Genomic DNA, 19275 nt, shown 5'->3' with positions numbered 1-19275 from the left:
CTCGGCAGCAACACACTTGACAATATGATTACACTGTCTGGCTTGACAACACGGCACACTCTGGGCGAAACTAACTGCCACGTTAAAATGTTGAGAAAGCTCCTAATACAGTACCTCAAGACTGACAAAGCAAATAGGTACGTAGCTGTTCTTAGTACAGCAGGTGCAGTGGCTCCAGGGCTCTGGGGTGTAAAGTGCCCAATCTCAAGTCAATTGTCACTATTTTTTGCTCTCGCACACGGAGGTGGTGTTCACATTTCCTCCCGCTTGCACTAGGGCCCATAGTGCCCCACGGAAAACAAAAAAAAAACCGGTAAATAGCCATTGCAAAAAAGTCCTGAGTTTCAAAGCACTGCCCTTCCTGCGGGCAGAACACAAACAGCAGGTGCGTTTGCACAGTGCACTAATAATTACACGTAATGTGTGCACTGTGCCGCCGCCTCCCCCAAAATAGTGGGGATGACGGTGACCGCCCCCACTGTCCCCCCCCCTCCCCTCCCCCCCAGCTACGCCGCTGCCTAGGATGGGCGAAGGCTCTAAGCATCCTTTCTGTCCCAATGTCCTCTCCAAGGAAGGCATGACAGTCAGCGCCCCTGCACACACTGCTCAGAAGAGGACTCTTCAGAGTTGGAACAAATGCATTTTGCACTATTTTCATTGTCTCCTCCATGCTAGGGAATCATACAAACTCTGCCCAGAACTAAAGAAATCCTCGAATAGTTAAATTGAGCAAGCTAATGGAGCATGATTTTGGCAGTGTTTAACCAGAAAGGAAGCACTTAAACTTTCCAGTCTTCAAATCTGAAAGACAGACCTACGTTTTTGCAACATCATTTTGTTTAATTTCTTGAAATTGCCAAAAAATATGAACCAGGTAGCTCTACGAACTTCACACAAGTAATGCACTTGATGTGCATTAATTTCATACTCTGTTTCCTCCGTTTTCATTTTTTGCAAAAACAGGCACCGGTACAAAATAACTTGTGCACCTTGACTATTATCAGAACGCATGCAAAACAGATTCGATTTGCTCTTTGCATACACCTTGGCAAAGGGTGCCTAATGGTACAAGGTATAATTTCTTATTCTATGTGCCAACAAGTGTAATTCCGTAATACCTGAAACATCACTGGCATATCTGAGTTGTCAACGCCGTCCATCATAGCTCTAGCAGAGTTCACTTTTGAGCGCTAGGCTGTATAACTTCTCTGTGAGGCCCTGCTAAAGCTCCCGGCTCGAGAAGGGGCGTGCAATCACGTGCTCCAGTTCCCTTCCATTGTTCACCTGTCTGACTGTGCTCCTGGATGTAACTGTTTGTATCGCCTCCTCGTGCCTCGGGGTTCCTTTCCTCTGATTGTAAAGCAGAGCAGAGGCGAGGCTGCAGAGCTGCAGAGCACAGATTGGTGTCACCCCATTTATTGGTGACACCCGGTGCGGTCCGCACCCCCCGCACCCCCCTAGTGACGCCACTGCTAAAGGCCTCACATTAGTAACCTATCTCTAGCCTTTTGTAGAAAGGACCAAACTCTAGAAAAGCCACTCAGCTGTCACCTCCCTCTAGAACCCTCCTGGAAGGAGCCTCAGTCCCTCAGATTTTCGTACGCACTAAGCTAAGTAGGGGTATTACTGAGAGAAGTAGGTGAGCCCTTCCAGGGGAGGCGGGAGGGTTGCATGTGAATCTATGAAAGACACCAATACTGGATAGCTGCAGATACAGGTAAGTAAAACATTTCTTATCCAGTATTAGGGGTGTCTTTCATAGATTCACATGCCTGAGTCAGAGTAGCAAGCAATGAACAAAGCACATTTCGGATGGTATAGGATATGCAGGTCATTAGATAACAACATATCAAACAAGTGATAGAAACATGCATTTGTAAGCGAGAGATACCACCAAATTATACAATAGAGAAATGTGAATACATGAGAAGGATGGAGGGATGAAAAGAAGGCTCACCTCTACTGAAACAGATGACGAAGTACTGCCTGTCCCACCGCAGCATCCTTCATGAGTTCTGTGTCCAGGCAGTAATACCTAGTGAAGGTATGTGGCGACTTCCATGTTACCGCTCTACAAATGTCTATTACCCGCACTCCTGCAAACAGCGCCATGGATGTAGATATTACCCTGGTAGAGAGGGCTCGCACCCTGGATTGCAGGGGCTGCCCTGCCTGTTCATGACAAAACGAAATAGCTGCAGAAATCCAGTGGGAAATACTTTGCTCGGTGAGTGGAAGACCTCTTCTGGGTCTACTGTAAGCTACAAATAGCTGATGAGACTTCCTGAAGGTTTTTGTCTTTTCAATATAGAATTTAAGGCAGCGCTTAAGATCTAGAGAGTGCAACGAATTTTCCGCTGCCGTCGTGGAATTCGGGAAGAAAGAGCGTAAGACCACCGGCTCGTTGAGATGGAAGTCCGACTGGACTTTTGGAATAAACTTAGGGTTTGTCCGCAAGATTACTCTATCCTGCTTGAATTCCAGGAAAGGCTCTTGTATTGATAAAGCTTGAAGCTCACTCACCCGTCTTGCGGAGGTGAGAGCAAGTAGGAGGGCTGTCTTCCAAGAGAGGTATTTCAGGTCAGCCCTGTGTACCGGCTCAAAGGGATGCTTCATGAGCTGGTTAAGGACTGTGTTCAGGTGCCAGGTAGGTGGCACAATTCTCACAGGGGGAAAGGTCCTGTAGAGTCCTTTTAAAAACTGTTTGACCAATCTGTTAGACCAAAGAGAAGGGCCAGTAGGAGATCTTCTGTAACGGGATATCGCTGCCAAATGGACCCTGATGGAAGCATGAGCCAGGCCTGAGTTCGCCAGTTGGAGAAGGTAAGGCAATATTTGTTCCGGAGAGGAAGAGAAAGGATGTATACCTTGACCTTTACACCAGATGCAAAACCTCTTCCATTTCAAAGAGTATGTTTTGTTGGTGCTATCAGCCCGTGCCCGAGCCAAGATTGCTCTACATTCTGGCGGGATAGTCAAGCTTTGAAATTCTCTGAACTCAGGAGCCAAGCGGCTAGTTTGAGTGAGGCCAGATTCGGATGCTGGACTTGCTGGTTGCACATCGTGAGGAGAGATGGGAACTTCTTCAGACGCATCGGCGGTTCCAGAGATTGACGGAGGAGTTCCGTGAACCAATGTTGGTGTGGCCAAGTTGGGGCCTCCAGAATGAGAGTACAAGGCTCCGCCTTCAGCTTTCTGAGGACCCTGGGAGTCATTGGAAATAGTGGAAAGGCGTAAGCAAAGATGTTGCACCATGCGATCGAAAATGCATTCCCTAGGGACCCTTTCTGGGGATGCCAACTTGCGAAGTGTGGGCATTTGGTGTTGGACCTTGTGGCGAACAGGTCGATCTGGAGAGTACCCCATCTCAAAAAATTTGATTGAGGATTCCTTGATCCAGTTCCCACTCGTGAGACGTTGTTCTCTGTCTGCTTAGTAAATCGGCTAGCACATTGTCCATGCCTGGAATATACTCCGCCCGAAGAGATATATTGTGTCTGATTACCCAGTTCCAAATTTTCTGCGACTCGTGAGAAAGTGTCATTGAGCGAGTCCCTCCTTGTTTGTTGAGGTAGTGCATCGTCGTAGTGTTGTCTGTACGGACGAGCACTAGGGAATTTTTGATTCTTGGAAGGAAAGCTTGCAGGGTGAGGAAGACTACCCGTAGTTCCAGGAGATTGATATGGAGCCCCTTGTCTAAGTGGGACCACTTCCCGCTTATCTGTAGCTCTTGGAGGAAAGCTCCCCAACCTTCCAAGGAGGCGTCTGTCGTGATGACATGTGGTGTAGCCGGAACCAGGAAGTGTAAGCCTTGAGAAAGGTTTCGAACCGATATCCACCATTGAAGAGCCTTGACCATTTGAGGAGTGACCTTTATGCGATCGTCGAAAGACCCTGTGCATTGGACCCATTGTTTTGCGAATGCCTCCTGGAGGGGGCGCATGTGTAGCCTGCAGTGAGGTATCAAGAGAATACATAACAACATCATTCCTAGTAGGGATTTGAGAAGTCGGACTGTTAAGGTCTTCTTTGAAGTCACAAGCATAGCCAGTGTCAAAAGCCTGTTCTTTCTCTCTTGAGATGGGAAGGTTTTCTTTAGTCGTGTGTCGAGAGTTGCACCTAGGAAATTGATGCGCTGAGAAGGTTGAAGGACTGATTTCTCCCGATTGAGTGTGAGTCCTAAATGATTGAAAAGTTGCAGACAAGCGTTGGAAGACCTGGACACGCCTTCCAAAGAAGGAGCCTTGATCAGCCAGTCGTCCAGATACGGAAAGACTTGATGATGGCGCTGCCTGAGATATGCAGCAACGAGGTGCAGACTTGAGCCCGAAGGGCGGGACGCAAAATTGAAAATGTCTGCATGCCACTGCAAACCTTAAATATTTTTTGTGATTTCTGTGAATCGGGATATGGAAGTAAGCGTCCTGAAGGTCCAGGGACGTCATGAAATCTTCCTCTTCCAGCAGTTGTAAGACCTCCTGGATCGTCACCATGCGAAATGACTGCTACTTCAGGAATTTGTTGAGGGCCCTGAGGTCCAAAATTGGTCTTCACTTCTTCTCTTTTTACCGAATTAGAAAGAAGCGAGAGTAAAATCGCCTTCCTCGTTGAGACGGAGGTACCTTTTCTATTGCCCCTTTCTGGAGCATAAGAGAGACTTCTCGGAGAAGCAGCCGTAGATTTTTTGTGATTCATTGGGCGGGGAGGAGTTTGGGGTGGAATATGCGTGAATTCCAGAGAATGGCCGAATTGAATCAATTGAAGGACCCAACGGTCTGTGGTAATCTTTCTCCAATTTGTTAAGAAATGGGAAATCCTTCCTCCAATTTTTGATGAGGGAAACGAATCTGGGATTGGCTGAAGAGACATGTCATGGTCTACGCCCATTGTTTATCCGCTGTCCTTTACCACAAAAGGACGACTTGCCATAAGAAGATTGTTGTCCATGTTGCTGGCGTTGCTGATATTGGGGTCGACCTGAAGAGTATGAAGACCTGTATTGATAGTTTCCTCTGTAAAAGGACTGTCCTCTTCCTCTTGACCCACGAAAGGACTGGTTCTTGTACTGGAGAGTACCCAGAGCCCTAGCGGTGTCCGTGTCCTTCTTTATATTCTGTGGCGCTTCATCAATTTTGGAGCCGAAGAGCAATTGGCCATCATAGGGCATATCCAATATTTTCGTTTGCACCTCGGGACAAAAGGAGGTTGCTCTTAGCAACCCTTGCCGTCGCAAAACTGCTGCTCCAGCCAGCTGTCGGAAACCAGTTGTAGTGATATCCATCGCAAGGTCTATTATTTCTGATGCCGAGGTTTCACCCTCTAGTAACATTTTCTTTACCTCCTCTTTGGATGTATCTCGTAATTCCGATAGATATGGGGCTATATCCGCCCATAATTGTCAATTGTAGCATCCCAAGAGCCCTAAGGAATTGGCTGCCTTCCCCGTCATTGGAGACATTGTGGAAAACCGCTTCCCAATGTTGTCTAACCTCCTGCCTTCCTTATCCGGAGGTGCCGATAACGGGGCAGAAGGATTTCTGGAATTCTTTTGTGCCGCCTGTGTCACCACTGAGTCCGGTTTGGGGTGTCCTATTAAACAAGCAGTATCAGGAGCTCTATACTTTTTATCCTATCGAGGTACCACCGGAGGTACAGAGGAAGGGTTCTGCATGACTTTAACACCCTGAGTTCATAAATAATCAATAATGGGTATTGATCTCACTGCTTTTTCGAGAGGTTCTTTAAAATCATACAAGAAACAGTCTTGTTCTTGAGAGACCATTGCTATTTTAAAACATTGAGCGGCTCTCTCAACTACTTTATGGACCCCTCCAATGACGCCTGGTGGAGAATCTGCGGGCGCAGGCACTGGAGACGTGGGAGAGGGAATGACAGTCATCCCAGTCATCATGCATAGATTGGGCATCTTGCAGTTCTCCCTCTTCCTGCTGTTCTTCCTCTTCCTCATCAGAAGTCGGAGAATGTGGCAGATCAAACCGCTCAGGCTAAATATTTAAAGGTGGAGATCGTGGTCTTGGTGAAGGAGATACTGTGGTAGGTGGTGGAGCAGGAGACTCTGGAAACCTCTGCTTGTAGTCTTGAATGAGGTACCTTAAGTCAGTAACTAAAGAGGCTGGAAGGCAAATAATAGGTTGAGATGGCGGATGACATTCCTCCTCCTGATCCTCATCTTCATCTGAACTTTGGCATTTTACATTAAGTTCCGAAGGACTTGTAGCCGTCTGAAACATGTCCCCTTAATCTGAGTCCTCCTCTTGAAGAAGACATGCTGGAGTCAGTGGTTGAACTCTGCTTGGCGATGTCAAAGCCGGCGTGAGTGCCTTTTTCATGATTCTTAGGCGTACACATGTGGTTTGAAGGCCAGAATCCATCATCGTCGACGAGGCCGTCGACGGCACGGTCGACGGGTGTCGTAGAAGGTGAAGTCATCGTCAACGGGGCCGCCGTCGACGTTGGAGACATCCCTGTCGTCGACGATGTCTTCGTCGACGGTATCTTCGTCAACGGTGCCTTCGTCGACGAGCCCTTCGTCGATGATGTTTTCGTCGATGGTGAAGTCTTTCCTGCCATCGACGATGGGGTCGTAGACGTCGACGAGGATAATGACGACGATGCCGTCGATGTAGAAACAGTCGTCATCGACTTAGATACATGTGAAGCAGTAGACACAGCTTTTCTCGACGATGAAGATGTCGTTGACGATGCCGTCATCGACGGTGTCAAAACAGGCTTTTTAAAGGTGTGAACTTCCTGAGAGGAAACCTTCACAGAAGTTGCCTTAGCGAGAACCTCTGAAGACTTCTTTGATGTCTTCTTTTGAGGAGGAGCCGTAGGGCTAGGAGAAGCCACCCTTGATCTCTTTAGAGAAGATCTTGAAGAGACTAAAGAACCTTCACTTTCCTCAGAAGATTCAAGGTGGTCCCTGTCTTTCAGCCTCTGGAGCCAAATTAAAAGGCATCCTTCATGGTCTTTGAGGGTTTTAGTGGAAAAGGTACGACATACCTTGCAGTCTTTAGAGGAAAAGTCCGGATACAAGCAACATAGGCAGCCTTTATGCTGGTCATCAACATGTAGCCTTTTCTTTCCACATGAACCACAGGATGTAAAAAGACCCTTTTTTGGTGTGCCAGCCATGATGGTATCAACAGTCACAGAAGAAACAGGACAAGATATCCAAGAACACTGGAAACCGGTTGTGAAGAAAAATCTGAGCAGAGCTCAGAGGAGACTCCCTTAGCACAATGTGCGGTAGAAAATCTGAGGGACTGAGGCTCCTTCCAGGAGGGATCTAGAGGGAGGTGACAGCTGATTGGCTCTTTCTACAAAAGGCCAGAGATAGGTTACTAATGTGAGGCCTTTAGGCCTATTTATCTATATGTCTATCGGACATTACTTTATTTATGTACCGGGGACTCCCATTCCGTGACGGGGAATGATTCAGGCATGTGAATCTATGAAAGACACCCCTAATACTGGATAAACTGTTAAAGATTAGCAAATGCATGCAATGAAATATTGTACTCTTAGATTTATTTTCATTGCCATTGCTCATATAAAAACATGAACAATGGCAAAACAATAACTTAATATAACATAATACAACATAGCATACCATAACATAACTTAACATAGCATAACATATTTCAGTTTGCATAGCGGCATAGACAGCTGTTCAATATTTGATGCAGAGCGAACCAAACAAAATATTGTTTAACACCTCTTTCATAGGCAGAAGGAATAGGTAAGGTGTAGTATCTCAGTATGAGTCAAAGAGTGTGAACAGATGTGTATACAACAATATAATATTGTGGAAGGGTGTACATTCACAATTTTGATATTAGCACAATCGCATTTAAAAATAAATAATAATCTAAATCGTCTCGGATGAATTCTAAAATTCCCCATCTAACCCTGCCAGCCCTATAATACAGTGGTTGGCACAGGAAGGTACATCTGCGGGAATGCCAAAGAAATACTCAACCAAGTCAACCTGCAGATTGAATAGGAAACATACCTGACAAAAGCCATTGCATCCGTTGTAAATACCTTCGTAACACCTTCTCCACCTGCTCAATGTACTCTTCCAGTTCTTTAGGTTGAAACTGCAGATGTTTCACAACACCCTGCATGATTGGGCATGAGAAACACACATGAAATTAGATACTGAATCCTGAATATTACATGGTTTACAAAATAATATAAAAAGTATTTTAAATGTCATCTCTTACCAGGTAATTGAAAATGTGACAAAACACATGGTGCGCTGTTTTAGATATTGCATTTCTAAACTGGCTTTCTCAAACAGATTTTTTAACAAGTTCATTGTTTAAATGAATGAATTACGGATATTTATTCCACCAGGAGATGACATTGACAGTTCTGCATAAGGTAGAACACACATATGTCCTTGAGTTTTGTGCTACTTAGGCTTCTTTATTTCTGCAAGTTTAATCAGCAAATGAAGATTCATTTTCATGCTTTTGGATTTTTGATTGCACAGAGGGCATTGTACTTGCATGTGTGTAATCAATGCAGCATATAGATTTGAGAAAATCCACTTCAATTTAAATTTAAAACTGTGTAAGCTATACCTTTGGTGATATCCAAAGTTAGGGAGATGCCTTAAAAAATGTGTTTTGGACTTTGTGAGTCTCACTACCTAATTGTTACAAAGTGTGAGACTATGGGCATCATCGTCACCTGAAACCACAACCACCTGAAACCACAAACTGATGCATTCTTGTGAGCAGGAAAGTGATTATGAGTTGTTACCTTTCAGGTGGAGATAAAGCCCAAATCGAGTGATGTCCAGGTAGTGACAGATGAGTGTTTTCCGCTGATAAGGATTGGATAGCACCAATGCCAATAGGTTGGTGAGGACCCAAGCAACTCCAATCACTCCCAAAAGGCAGACAGTTGTACGAATTGTGCCGCCCTACCACCCAAATCCCATTTAAAGCCAGTGCCTACGAGACTGTAATATCGGATGAGTGGTAGAGACACCATCTTGAACATTTCAAGTGACAGTAAGTTCTTGCGTTTAATCACACAAAGTAGAGATCTTATTTTTAATTTTTTAAGAAATATAAGTCAGGATGACTGGAAAACCAGGCTACTAGCTCACTAGCACTGAGTATCCGAAGCATCTGTCCTGAGGAGTTCTAGATAGACATTGAAGAGAAGAAGGGTCATTGTGGGGTGCTCCCAAGATGGAGAGAGTAGGGGGGATATTCCAACATCTTTAGATGCCAGACTAGCATCCATTGTTCGAAACGAGTATCGTAGAAGGTGTTAGTATACAGCTTTTTCTTTGTTGTTCTCTTAGTGTTTTGGATCTTGAACTTTAAAGCATGAAATACCTTGGAATGACACTAGGTTGTCAAGGGGGCTGGAGAAGTGTGAGGAGGTCGATTCACAATGATCTTTAAGGCCCAATCTGTGATGGTGTCAATGTTATAGTGGTTCACAACCATTTTTCAGTGTCATCTGTTTTTCTTCTGTTTCAGAGTCTTTGGGTCCCCATTTTTGGGGTCACAGTTTTTTTCTAAGTTTATCTCTGCCCTTCTGTCTGTATTTCCCTGTTCCTGTATCTTCCTATCTAGGTGTGGTGCTCACTTTCCTCTGTTTCGCTGCCCTTTCTGTGTCATGTGGTCGGTGTCTCCCTGTCCCAAAGGCTCCTTTTCCCAGTGTCCTTATCTCTCTGCCTGTATCAGTTGCTATGTCAGTGGCCAAGATTGTACCCATGTCTCTCTGTCCAGGTGTTGGTATCTCCTTGTCTTGTCATTTCTTGAACATATGTCTGTGTGCTTTTGCCAAATGCCTGCCTTATCAACACTGGCCTCAAAACTGAATAGAGTGGAATAGATTGCGTTGAAGATTGTGTCCTTTGAGGTCTCACTGTTCCAACTTCTCAGATAATTACCACTTTGCACTATATTTGAAACATGTAACTGTGTGAAGGGTTAGATTGTAAATGCACTTGCCTGTAACTAAAGTTCCTCATTAAGGGTATCTTTCATAGATTCAGATGAGATCCGCCCCCTTTCTACATGAGAATTTTCATATATTTGACAATCACCCAGTTCTAGACTCTCAATATTGCTTTTAGGGGCCTAACGTCAGTCTTATGCATTCTTTTCCTAGAACTGAAGAAGCCCGAAAAACATGAATGGGCTATAGAAAATGTCAGAATTAAAACTGCTAGGTGATTAATTTACAAAGAATACCCAGCACGATGACAGGAAATAATGCCATAGGATTCAAGCTACACACTACTGACGAGGACCAAACAGGCCACACCCCAGTCTGGGGTAGCTGGTGTTACCGTTCCATAAAAAAAGCGGCCTGGCAGTTCAGGTTGAGCTATTCCTATTGGAAATGGGCCAGAACTGATTTTCATATGGCTGGTTCCTGCCTAAGGTGGGAAAATGGGCAAGGATGAAGGACAACTGCCTAAAGCTCAACACGGACAAGACAGAGGTACTAATTTTCATAAATAAAAGCTCCCCTTGGGACGAATCCTGGTGGCCCTCAGAGCTTGGTCCTACTCCTACCCCCCACTGACCATGCTAGGAACCTAGGCATCATTCTGGACGACGAGCTAACCATGCCGACTCAAGTCAACTCCGTCTCATCCTCCTGCCTCTTCCTCCACCGCATGCTTCGTAAGATAATCAAATGACTACCCCAAAGCTCAAGATGCACCATCACCCAGGCTCTCATCTCCGGCCGACTGGTCTATGGCAATGCTCTCTACTCAGGGATCGCAGCTCACCTCCTCCAATGACTGCAGACCATACAGAACACCACAGAAAGACTCGTTCTGGATCTCCCTAGATGAACGCACATCACTCTCTACCTCAGGCTCCCTGTACAGAAAATATGGCAGTTCAAGCTCCTAACCCATGCATACAAAGCCCTACACAAATGCAGGTCCACCTATTTAAACCACTGCCTGAACTTCCATCAGCCAACCAGACACCTCAGCTCCGCGTCCCCCGCGTACCTAGCAGTGAAGACATGAAAGGAGCTACCCTTTCGTCTACAAACCTCCCCATCTCTTCCAGCGTTCCAAGAGTCACTGAAGACCTGGCTATTCGGCTAATCAACTAGATCCTGCCAGCGCCTGGATACCGTCGTGGGTGACAAGAAGAGCTCAACAAATCTACTGATTGATTGATTGATGGTCAAAAACTGATGGACTGGATTGTAGCCTGGAGTAATTACCATTGGCTGAGAATAATTCAAGCAACCCACTCATCACTTGTTTGTTATCCTCAGGAAATAATTCACTTATGAATCTATAAAAGATCTAATGGATAGAGAACTAAAAAAAACGATTAAGATCAACTGAAACAACAACTGATTGGACTAATACTCATTAAGTGTTATTTTCATGTCTTCTCTTCCTAATTTCTGTGACATTTCACTATTTTGAGCTTATTCAATGTTGAGACAATCAGAACTACGAGCATTAGATTGTGATTGGAAGTGATTCCCAAATCCGGAATGCGTAAATGCTTTAATTCTTTTGCTCACGCCATTTGCGATGTATGTGCACCAACCTGGATTCATGTTCACACTTGCATGAGGGAAGAGGCTAAACGGATACATCTGCAGCCCCCGCAGTGCGAGTGGCCCCCAGTCTTCTATACATAAAGGGAGGTCCCCTCAGCTTGTCAGCTCGTGTGTATAGGTATTGCCAGGGGTCCCCACACCTTCCCTTGCAGGGAGGCCCCCTAAGGTTTCCTCACACCACTCCAGGGTGTACATTTTCTCAGGAATGTTTCCTTGTCTCCGAGTTCACCAGGCTCAAATGTACTGGCAGAGTGTGGTTTTATTTACAATCATCGAAAATGCAAAAAACATCTTGGAGGGGATCAGAAGTAAAACCTGCTTATTTCTCCAATATAGAGAATTGAAATCTACTGCTGCATAAAGAAAGCAGAGTGTTTAAACTAAAACAAATTCTTATTCTCAATATATCGCATTTGGACTTTCGCTACTGACATAATAGCCTCAGCACAGGTGGGTACGTCTTACTTACATTGACTTCAACACTTGGGAAGATGGTGCAATACTTAGCAGACACTTTCTTGTGCAAAGACTGCACCATTTTTTTCTGATGTGTGCAATCCGGTCCAAACATCAGGATGGACAATTCCAATTTCAGTTTCTTTAATCCGTACTTCTTTAACCACTTTTAAGGATAGAAAAAAAATCCTATGAAATATTTATATACCAATGAATTACATTTGAACCTTTTCTAAAATACAGTAACCTAACGTTGAACATGCTAATATGTTAATATAAATACCGAAAATATATACAAGAAACTGCACATAACCTTAAAACGTATTTAAAAATGTAAATTTCTTAAGGTGCCTCCTAGACATGTCACATTGTAATATAAGGAAATAAGATAGTAGAATTAAATGCTAATGTTTGCTTACTTCTATCATTTTTTTAAGTAACAATTATGTGATGATAACAATAATTTGCTTAGGTCCTGATTACAAATTGGGGGGAGGAGTTATTTCCAATTCCTGCACAAACAGACATTTGTGCAGGGATCGGAATTCTGAGTTGAGGTATTTCAGTTCATTGATACATATGCACTAAGGGCCAGATGTACGACCCTTTCATTTAGCGGCTTACAATTTGCGACACATTGCGAGTCGCAAATTGGGAAGCGCTAAATGAAATGTACAACAGTGTGTTTACAATGTTTTGCGATTCACAATGGGGTTGCAAATTGCGAGGCTCATTAATATTAATGAGCCTCTCACAATTTGCGAGCCCATTATGAATGCCAGCCCTTCCAGGGATGGTGGCCTGCTGGGCTCAGCAGACCACCATGTCTGGGACTGCTTTTTAATAAAGTAGCTTTTTTTTTAAAATGCAGCCCGTTTTCCTTAAAGAAAAATGGGATGCATTTAAAAAAATTAAAAATTAAACGTTTTCGTTTAATTTTATAAGGGCGCATGCAAAAACGGGTCGTACATCTTGCCCAAGAATTACTATTTGGAAGGGGTGCCTAAAACAAGTTCCTTCGAAACAACAATTTGTTAACCATTTTCTAAACCAATTTTAGGGATCTACAAAATTTAAATGACTCCTAAAATTGGTTTAGTACATTTGGAAAAACTGTCGTGCAGCCACAAACTCTGATTATGAGTATTTGTCACTGTAAAAACATTTTCTACACCTGTCCCTTGGTGATCTAAATACAGATTCCGTATGTTACACCACATTTAAAAGTAAAAAACTTGGAAAAGCGTGTGGTTACTTCACCTTCACCTTCACCTGTAAAATTTCTCACCCCTGGATAATGGCATTACCAGAATGTAGTGAACACCTCGCCCCATCTTCCCACATGTAATTGGTAGTTCAGTTCATTAGAGTATCAATGACAGATTTCACAGATACTTTTATTTCTCAGATCCCTTAGAGCCATCTCAGAATTCTTCTCAAGTGGCTTTAAATGGATTTATAAAAACTGACACAGTAAAACAAGTGTCTTTACATTTACTATACATTTCAGAGAAATAAAGGCAATCACAATGTAACACGTGCAGGGTGTGAGCTGCTTAAACTGTGGATCTCTTTCAGCTGTTCTGAATCTTACAGTCCACCACAACAATACCAGCAGCACATATAGGATGCCAGGGTATGAAAATGTTTCTGTGGCTTTTTTTGTGTGCATAATCTGGCATACAGTCCGCAGTCACAGTTTGCAACTAATATTTGCTAGCAGTATGCATGGAAGCATCATATCATTTCACACATTTCCATGTGACAAAGTTGCCAAACATAAAGGGCCCGATTCAAAAAGCTGAAAACCTGCACTTGCAGTGTTAACATCTACGTACACATATAGATTTACGACTTTTGGGAATTTACATTCTGATTGGTCCACCTAGAAAGCTGTGCCTGTCGCATCTTTCTACCAATACAAATGGATTCCCAATCTCACTGTGCGGAGTTCTCCATGGTAGAGAGTTCCACTCAAATGGTACAGGATCCCAATGAGGGTGATCCATTTCTCTTTCCACCAGGGCTCGAGTCGAGGGTAGACACGGGTAGATGCCGTCTACTGATTGCAATGCGCTCAAATGTACTCATGAAAGACCTGCTAAACATATGTGAGGTCTTAAGATCTGATGTCACTTCCTGTGAGGTCATGCGTAGTGATGACACTTTCCGTGATGCCACATGCGACGTCACGCTCCATGATGACACTTGCATACTACCTAACTAGGTTAGTCACCCCACTTCTTTTTGCCCACGAGAGGAAACGTTGATTTGTGCAAGTTGCCAAATATTGGAATTTTTTTATATGACTTTGTGCTATTTTCAGGGTATTGAGCTAGAAAGATTTGATGTCACTTCTTGTGAGGTCATGGATTGTGATGTCACTTCCTGTGATATGCAAAAGAAACAATCAATGGGCGTAATGCTGGACAATACAAATATTCACCCCCAGTCACAAGGATCTGGGTTTAATCCATCATTCTTTTGTTCACCACACTACCCCAGTTTGGACTCAGCCATATACAAATCATTCTTGACCCTGTTCCTTATGGGAACAGTCCAGCCCGAACTGCCAAGCCAGGTCCTCCCAGGACCGGAAACAAGCATCCTGGGACCGGTAAAAGGGCATCAACTTTTATCAGCCAGGCTAGCTTGAAACCAGTGGGGGTAGTGAGCACGGGACCCATGTCTGGGCATACCCTTCCCACTTAGGGCGACATATGCAAAAGAAACAATTGTTGGACGGAATGCTGGACAATGAAAACATTCACCCCCAGTCACAAGGATCTGGGTTTAATCCATTATTCTTTTGCTCACCACACCACCCCAGTTTGGACTCAGCCATATGCAAATCTGTCTTGCCCCTGTTCCTTATGGGAACAGTCCAGCCCGAACTGCCAAGCCAGGTCCTCCCTGGACCGGAAACAGGCATCCTGGGACCGGTTTCAGGGCATCACCCTTCATCAGCCAGGCTAGCTTGAATCCAGTGGTGTAGTGAGCATGAGACCCACGTCTGAGCATAACTTTCCCACTTAGGGCGACATATGCAAAAGAAACTTCCTGTGACGCCACATGCAATGTCATGCGCCATGATGACACTTGCATACTGCCTATCTTGGTTAGTCACCCGCTTCATTTAAAAAATAATTTTTTTAGGACTTGTGCCCAAAAGGAAACGTTGATTTGTGCAGGTTGCCAAACACTGGAATATTTTTTAAATTACTTTCTACTATTTTCAGGGTATTGAGCTAGAAGGTTTAGTTGGTAACTTTCTCAGTCAGCACAGAACCGCCCTCTATGAAGTGTGACTGAAACAGTTAAAAGAGCCGCTTTGTCATGCACGTTTTCACACTAACCCGCCTCCGTTATTTACCTGCATTTGCAGAAGCTTATAAGCACAATTCTCAGGTTAATGATAAACCGTTCACACAGAGCAATAGCATATCGCTACGACCCATTTTAAACTCCTCTACTTTGTTGGCAAAGGAACCCATGATTTGTTATGCATGAAAGTGTTGCTGGTTTAACCCATTGGGCTAGTCATCCATCAGTTTGTTAAATTACATTCACGTTTATTCAGTTTGTGTGAAATACAAATTGAGGTAAAATGCCTCACTGAGATTAAAACAATTGGGAGTCTGGCTCAAGGCTAAATGAAAATCTTGATAGGCAGGCATTTCTCCAAAAGCCAATCCATGTGCCATAACTGGTGCTTCTAAACGCACCAAGCAGTACTGTTACACACGTTTTGCAAGTTTTAAAAGTGAAGGTGAAGTAGAATTTCCTGGAATGAGTGACAGCCTGTTGCCCACCTGATCGTGATTAGGCAATGTGGATAAGAAAGGGGGTACTTCATTGGGCGTACCTGCAATTGGTGCAGCATGTACAGTGGCACCAGAACACAAAGCCCTGAATGCCCTTTGATACTTGATAATTGCTGTATTGTACTATCCAGTCCAAGTGCAATTTCCCTGGCATGCATCATGGCATCCTTGGTATGCTATTTAGTACTGCTCAATTGTCTGGCCCTCACTGCCATAGCTGCCAATGTGCTAGTCTATGCTGATGTGCTGGGTCCAGTCCAGGTTTTGTCTTTGAATTCTGGGACTTGTAGTGCTATTTTATAATGGAATAAACAAGACTACAAGTCCAAGGATCCAAAGAAAAACCTGGACTGGAGCAGCACCACACATGGACCAGGGAAACTTGACAAGGCTACTGCAAGAACTCACTAGAGACATTCTTCGTACCACCACCTCTGTAAGATGATCCAGCAACAATCTTCATTTAATGCCTGCATTTAATGCCTGAATGAGGGTGTCGAAGTCTCTCCTTTAGAGAAGCAATATTGGGCTACTTTTGGTTCGCTTTGGACTAGAGTGTGTTCTAAAAATCTGGCAAACTGAAGGGGAGTTTGTAGTGTTTTGGAGCTGTTTTTAAAGGACTGCCCTAGCTTGCTCTGTAGACACAAATCTTGTTGGTGTCCCATCTCATCAGCCTTGTCTGCATCCCCCCCCCAACCAGGTACCATAATTATTAAGCGTGTGCTGCTCCTTACTTAGCAAAATATAAAAGCGCTTAGAGTGGAGAACTAGTGGGTACCATTAGGGTCAGGGATACTGAAAAAAGAGCAGTCAGAGTGGGGGGGGGGGAGGTTCGGTGTTGTTTTAAAAGTCTGCACTTCCTGCACATAATACTAAATAAGACTGTAAACAAAGTGGTATGTGTTCTCTTGTAACATTTCTGTCTTTGTTTACCTTAATTAGTAACCATGGATCATTACCAAAGCTCTAGAGCACATTTAAAAGTGCTTTACATTTATATTTGCTGGTTGAAGTATTGTAGAGAATGAGCCTCTGTAGGCAGGTCACGTTGGTTTTATGATGGACTTTATTAGGAGATAATAGTCTCTGATACAGGTTACAGATGTCATGTAAATGCCATATCATTTCCCCACCAGGAGTAGCCCTCCTTAGAAATAGTAAACATACATAATGGGTGTCTTTTGACCATAGTCCGAAAAGTAAGCAACAGGTATCTTCCAACCCTCACTAATCCCAACATAGGGCATCTTGTAAACATTTAAAAGGGTCTTTTTCAAAAGCATAACAACAGTAGGCAGAGCGTAGCTCTCACGCCTTGCTCATCCTTACACAGGACACTACATAAAATGGTAAAGTGTGTCTCTCAACCCACACTCATCCCAACTTATGGGATCTTGTGAACATTTAAAAGGGTCTTTTTCAAAAGCATAACAACAGTAGGCAGAGCGTAGCTCTCACCCCTTGCTCATCCTTACACAGGACACTACATAAAATGGTAAAGTGTGTCTCTCAACCCACACTCATCCCAACTTATGGGATCTTGTGAACATGTAAAAGGGTCTTTTTCAACTGCACAAAAATAGTAGGCAGAGGTAAACTACAGCCCTTGCTCATCCTTTCATAACCTCAGAACATGGGTTTTTTACAACCCTCAATTAAAAACTCAAGCAGTAGGCAAAGGGTATATTTCAACCCTTGCTTGTCCCTGAATCACAGGACTCTACATTAACTGAAGATACATTTCAAAACATTCATCAATTCAGAAAGTGGGTCTCTTTCAACCTTCACTCAAACACTCAGGCAGTAGGCAAAGGGTATCTCTCTACTCTCACACGTACCTAAAACCACAGGACACTACATTAACTTAAAATAAATGGCAATACATTCATCACTATTAACTGCAGCAGCATACACACCCTCTCCCGCATACCTTGAAGGACCAAGGACAATTCATAAGTGTCAAACCACTCATCCCAAAATAAAGTACCTTCTTATTATTACAATATTCACCTCATCAGTATAGAATAGTGACATGCCATAGTTCCAAAATATTCTTGAATGCATTAATAAAATACACTTGACATTCACAATTACAACAACAGTTCCTGCACAAAAAAGTCAAGTCCTCCACACCGGTGAGTGATATCTCACCAGAACACATCAACATCGCACTCTGGCTCCAGATATGAAATAAAATCGTTCCATTCCGTTTCTTGCTCTGAGTGAGGCCAAAATAGACGAATCTAACTTGAATGTTCACAGTTCCCAGATCGGTGCGGATATCCAGTATGAAACACTTAGTAATCCTCCAGCGTCGTGCTCTCACACCAGCATGAGCAGCGTGATCATGCACCTTCCAATCAGCACATCCAACCTCTTGGCTGCAATGATGAGCCAAAAGTATTCCTAGTTCCATGTGCCAAAGGAATATGTCACAGCTGCCCTCGCTCAACACTGCAATCTGATCAAGCTGGCCTTGCAGATGAAGTGTCACAAAGAGAAAGCTTTGGCCAAGGAAGATCACAAGGTCAGTCTGCGCACACATTTTGCGCGCAGTACAATTTAAAGAATGCATGCATTACTAGCCAATGTTGCACACACTCTGCAAAGAGACTCTGAACGTGAGCCGATTTAAAAGAATGCAGCCTCAGTGCAGCGTGGACCTCTTCGCATGTAAGAAGGCGCTTGTTTACCGTTCTGAGTTGCACCCACTTATCCAGCGTTTTGGCAGGGTTTTGAGGCACGCACCTCCAAGCCTCAAATGACAGCATATTCAAACAACAGTGGTCCCTTAAGGGAAAATTACGAAATGAATAAATATAGACTCAGTCGTAGCTATATTGTTCGGACTTGTCCAGCCGGACAGAGGTCTAGTATTTACTTGTGGTTAAATATAAGAAATGTTAAACAACAATTCACAAAGTGGGGCACAAGCCTGCACCCTACTTAACACATGTGCAACAGACATATAGTGACAAAACTGGAATAAAAGGGCTTGTAGGCAAAGGGCTTGTAGGCAAAAAGCATGAGGTTTGAAGTACCAGTAGTTGCACAATGTCATGGCACCTCAGAACATAACAAACACTTTTACATTAGTAGTACACATTAGTTTTTGAGCTTGTATAAGGTGTTATGAGAAGTCGACAGCGTTTCGATCCCTTATCTTGATACACGGATCATCATCAGGACATAGATATTATGCCTAACAATTGTAGCCTCAGATGCCTAGCGGGGAGAGAGGGGAGAAAGGCAGTGGGCGAGGGGATTAGGAGTAGTGACAAACAATGATAAAACACATTTTGCGCCGAATACCGGAAGTTAAATGGTTAAATCTGCAATCTACTGAGAATTATGAACTTACAACCACAGCATGCATAGTTGCTCAAAGCTGTCACCA

At 43.8% G+C, this 19275-nt stretch overlaps 1 protein-coding gene across 3 annotated transcripts in view; it reads right to left on the bottom strand.

Annotated features, from left to right (window-relative positions):
* The window catches only part of VWA3A (von Willebrand factor A domain containing 3A), a 528715-nt gene that overhangs the window by 186306 nt on the left and 323134 nt on the right, over nt 1-19275 (bottom strand). For all 3 annotated transcript variants that reach the window (XM_078665117.1, XM_078665116.1, XM_078665118.1), the window contains 2 exons: nt 12068-12220; nt 8036-8144 (listed from right to left, as the gene is read on the bottom strand). In XM_078665117.1, coding sequence (XP_078521243.1) covers nt 8036-8144; nt 12068-12220 — 262 coding nt within the window. The remainder of the gene's footprint in view (nt 1-8035; nt 8145-12067; nt 12221-19275) is intronic.

The sequence above is a fragment of the Lissotriton helveticus genome, chromosome 10, assembly GCF_964261635.1.
Source record: "Lissotriton helveticus chromosome 10, aLisHel1.1, whole genome shotgun sequence".
In the NCBI taxonomy this organism is placed as follows: domain Eukaryota; kingdom Metazoa; phylum Chordata; class Amphibia; order Caudata; family Salamandridae; genus Lissotriton; species Lissotriton helveticus.
Note: the sequence above shows the minus strand (reverse complement) of the source record. Positions and strands in the feature narration are given on the sequence as shown.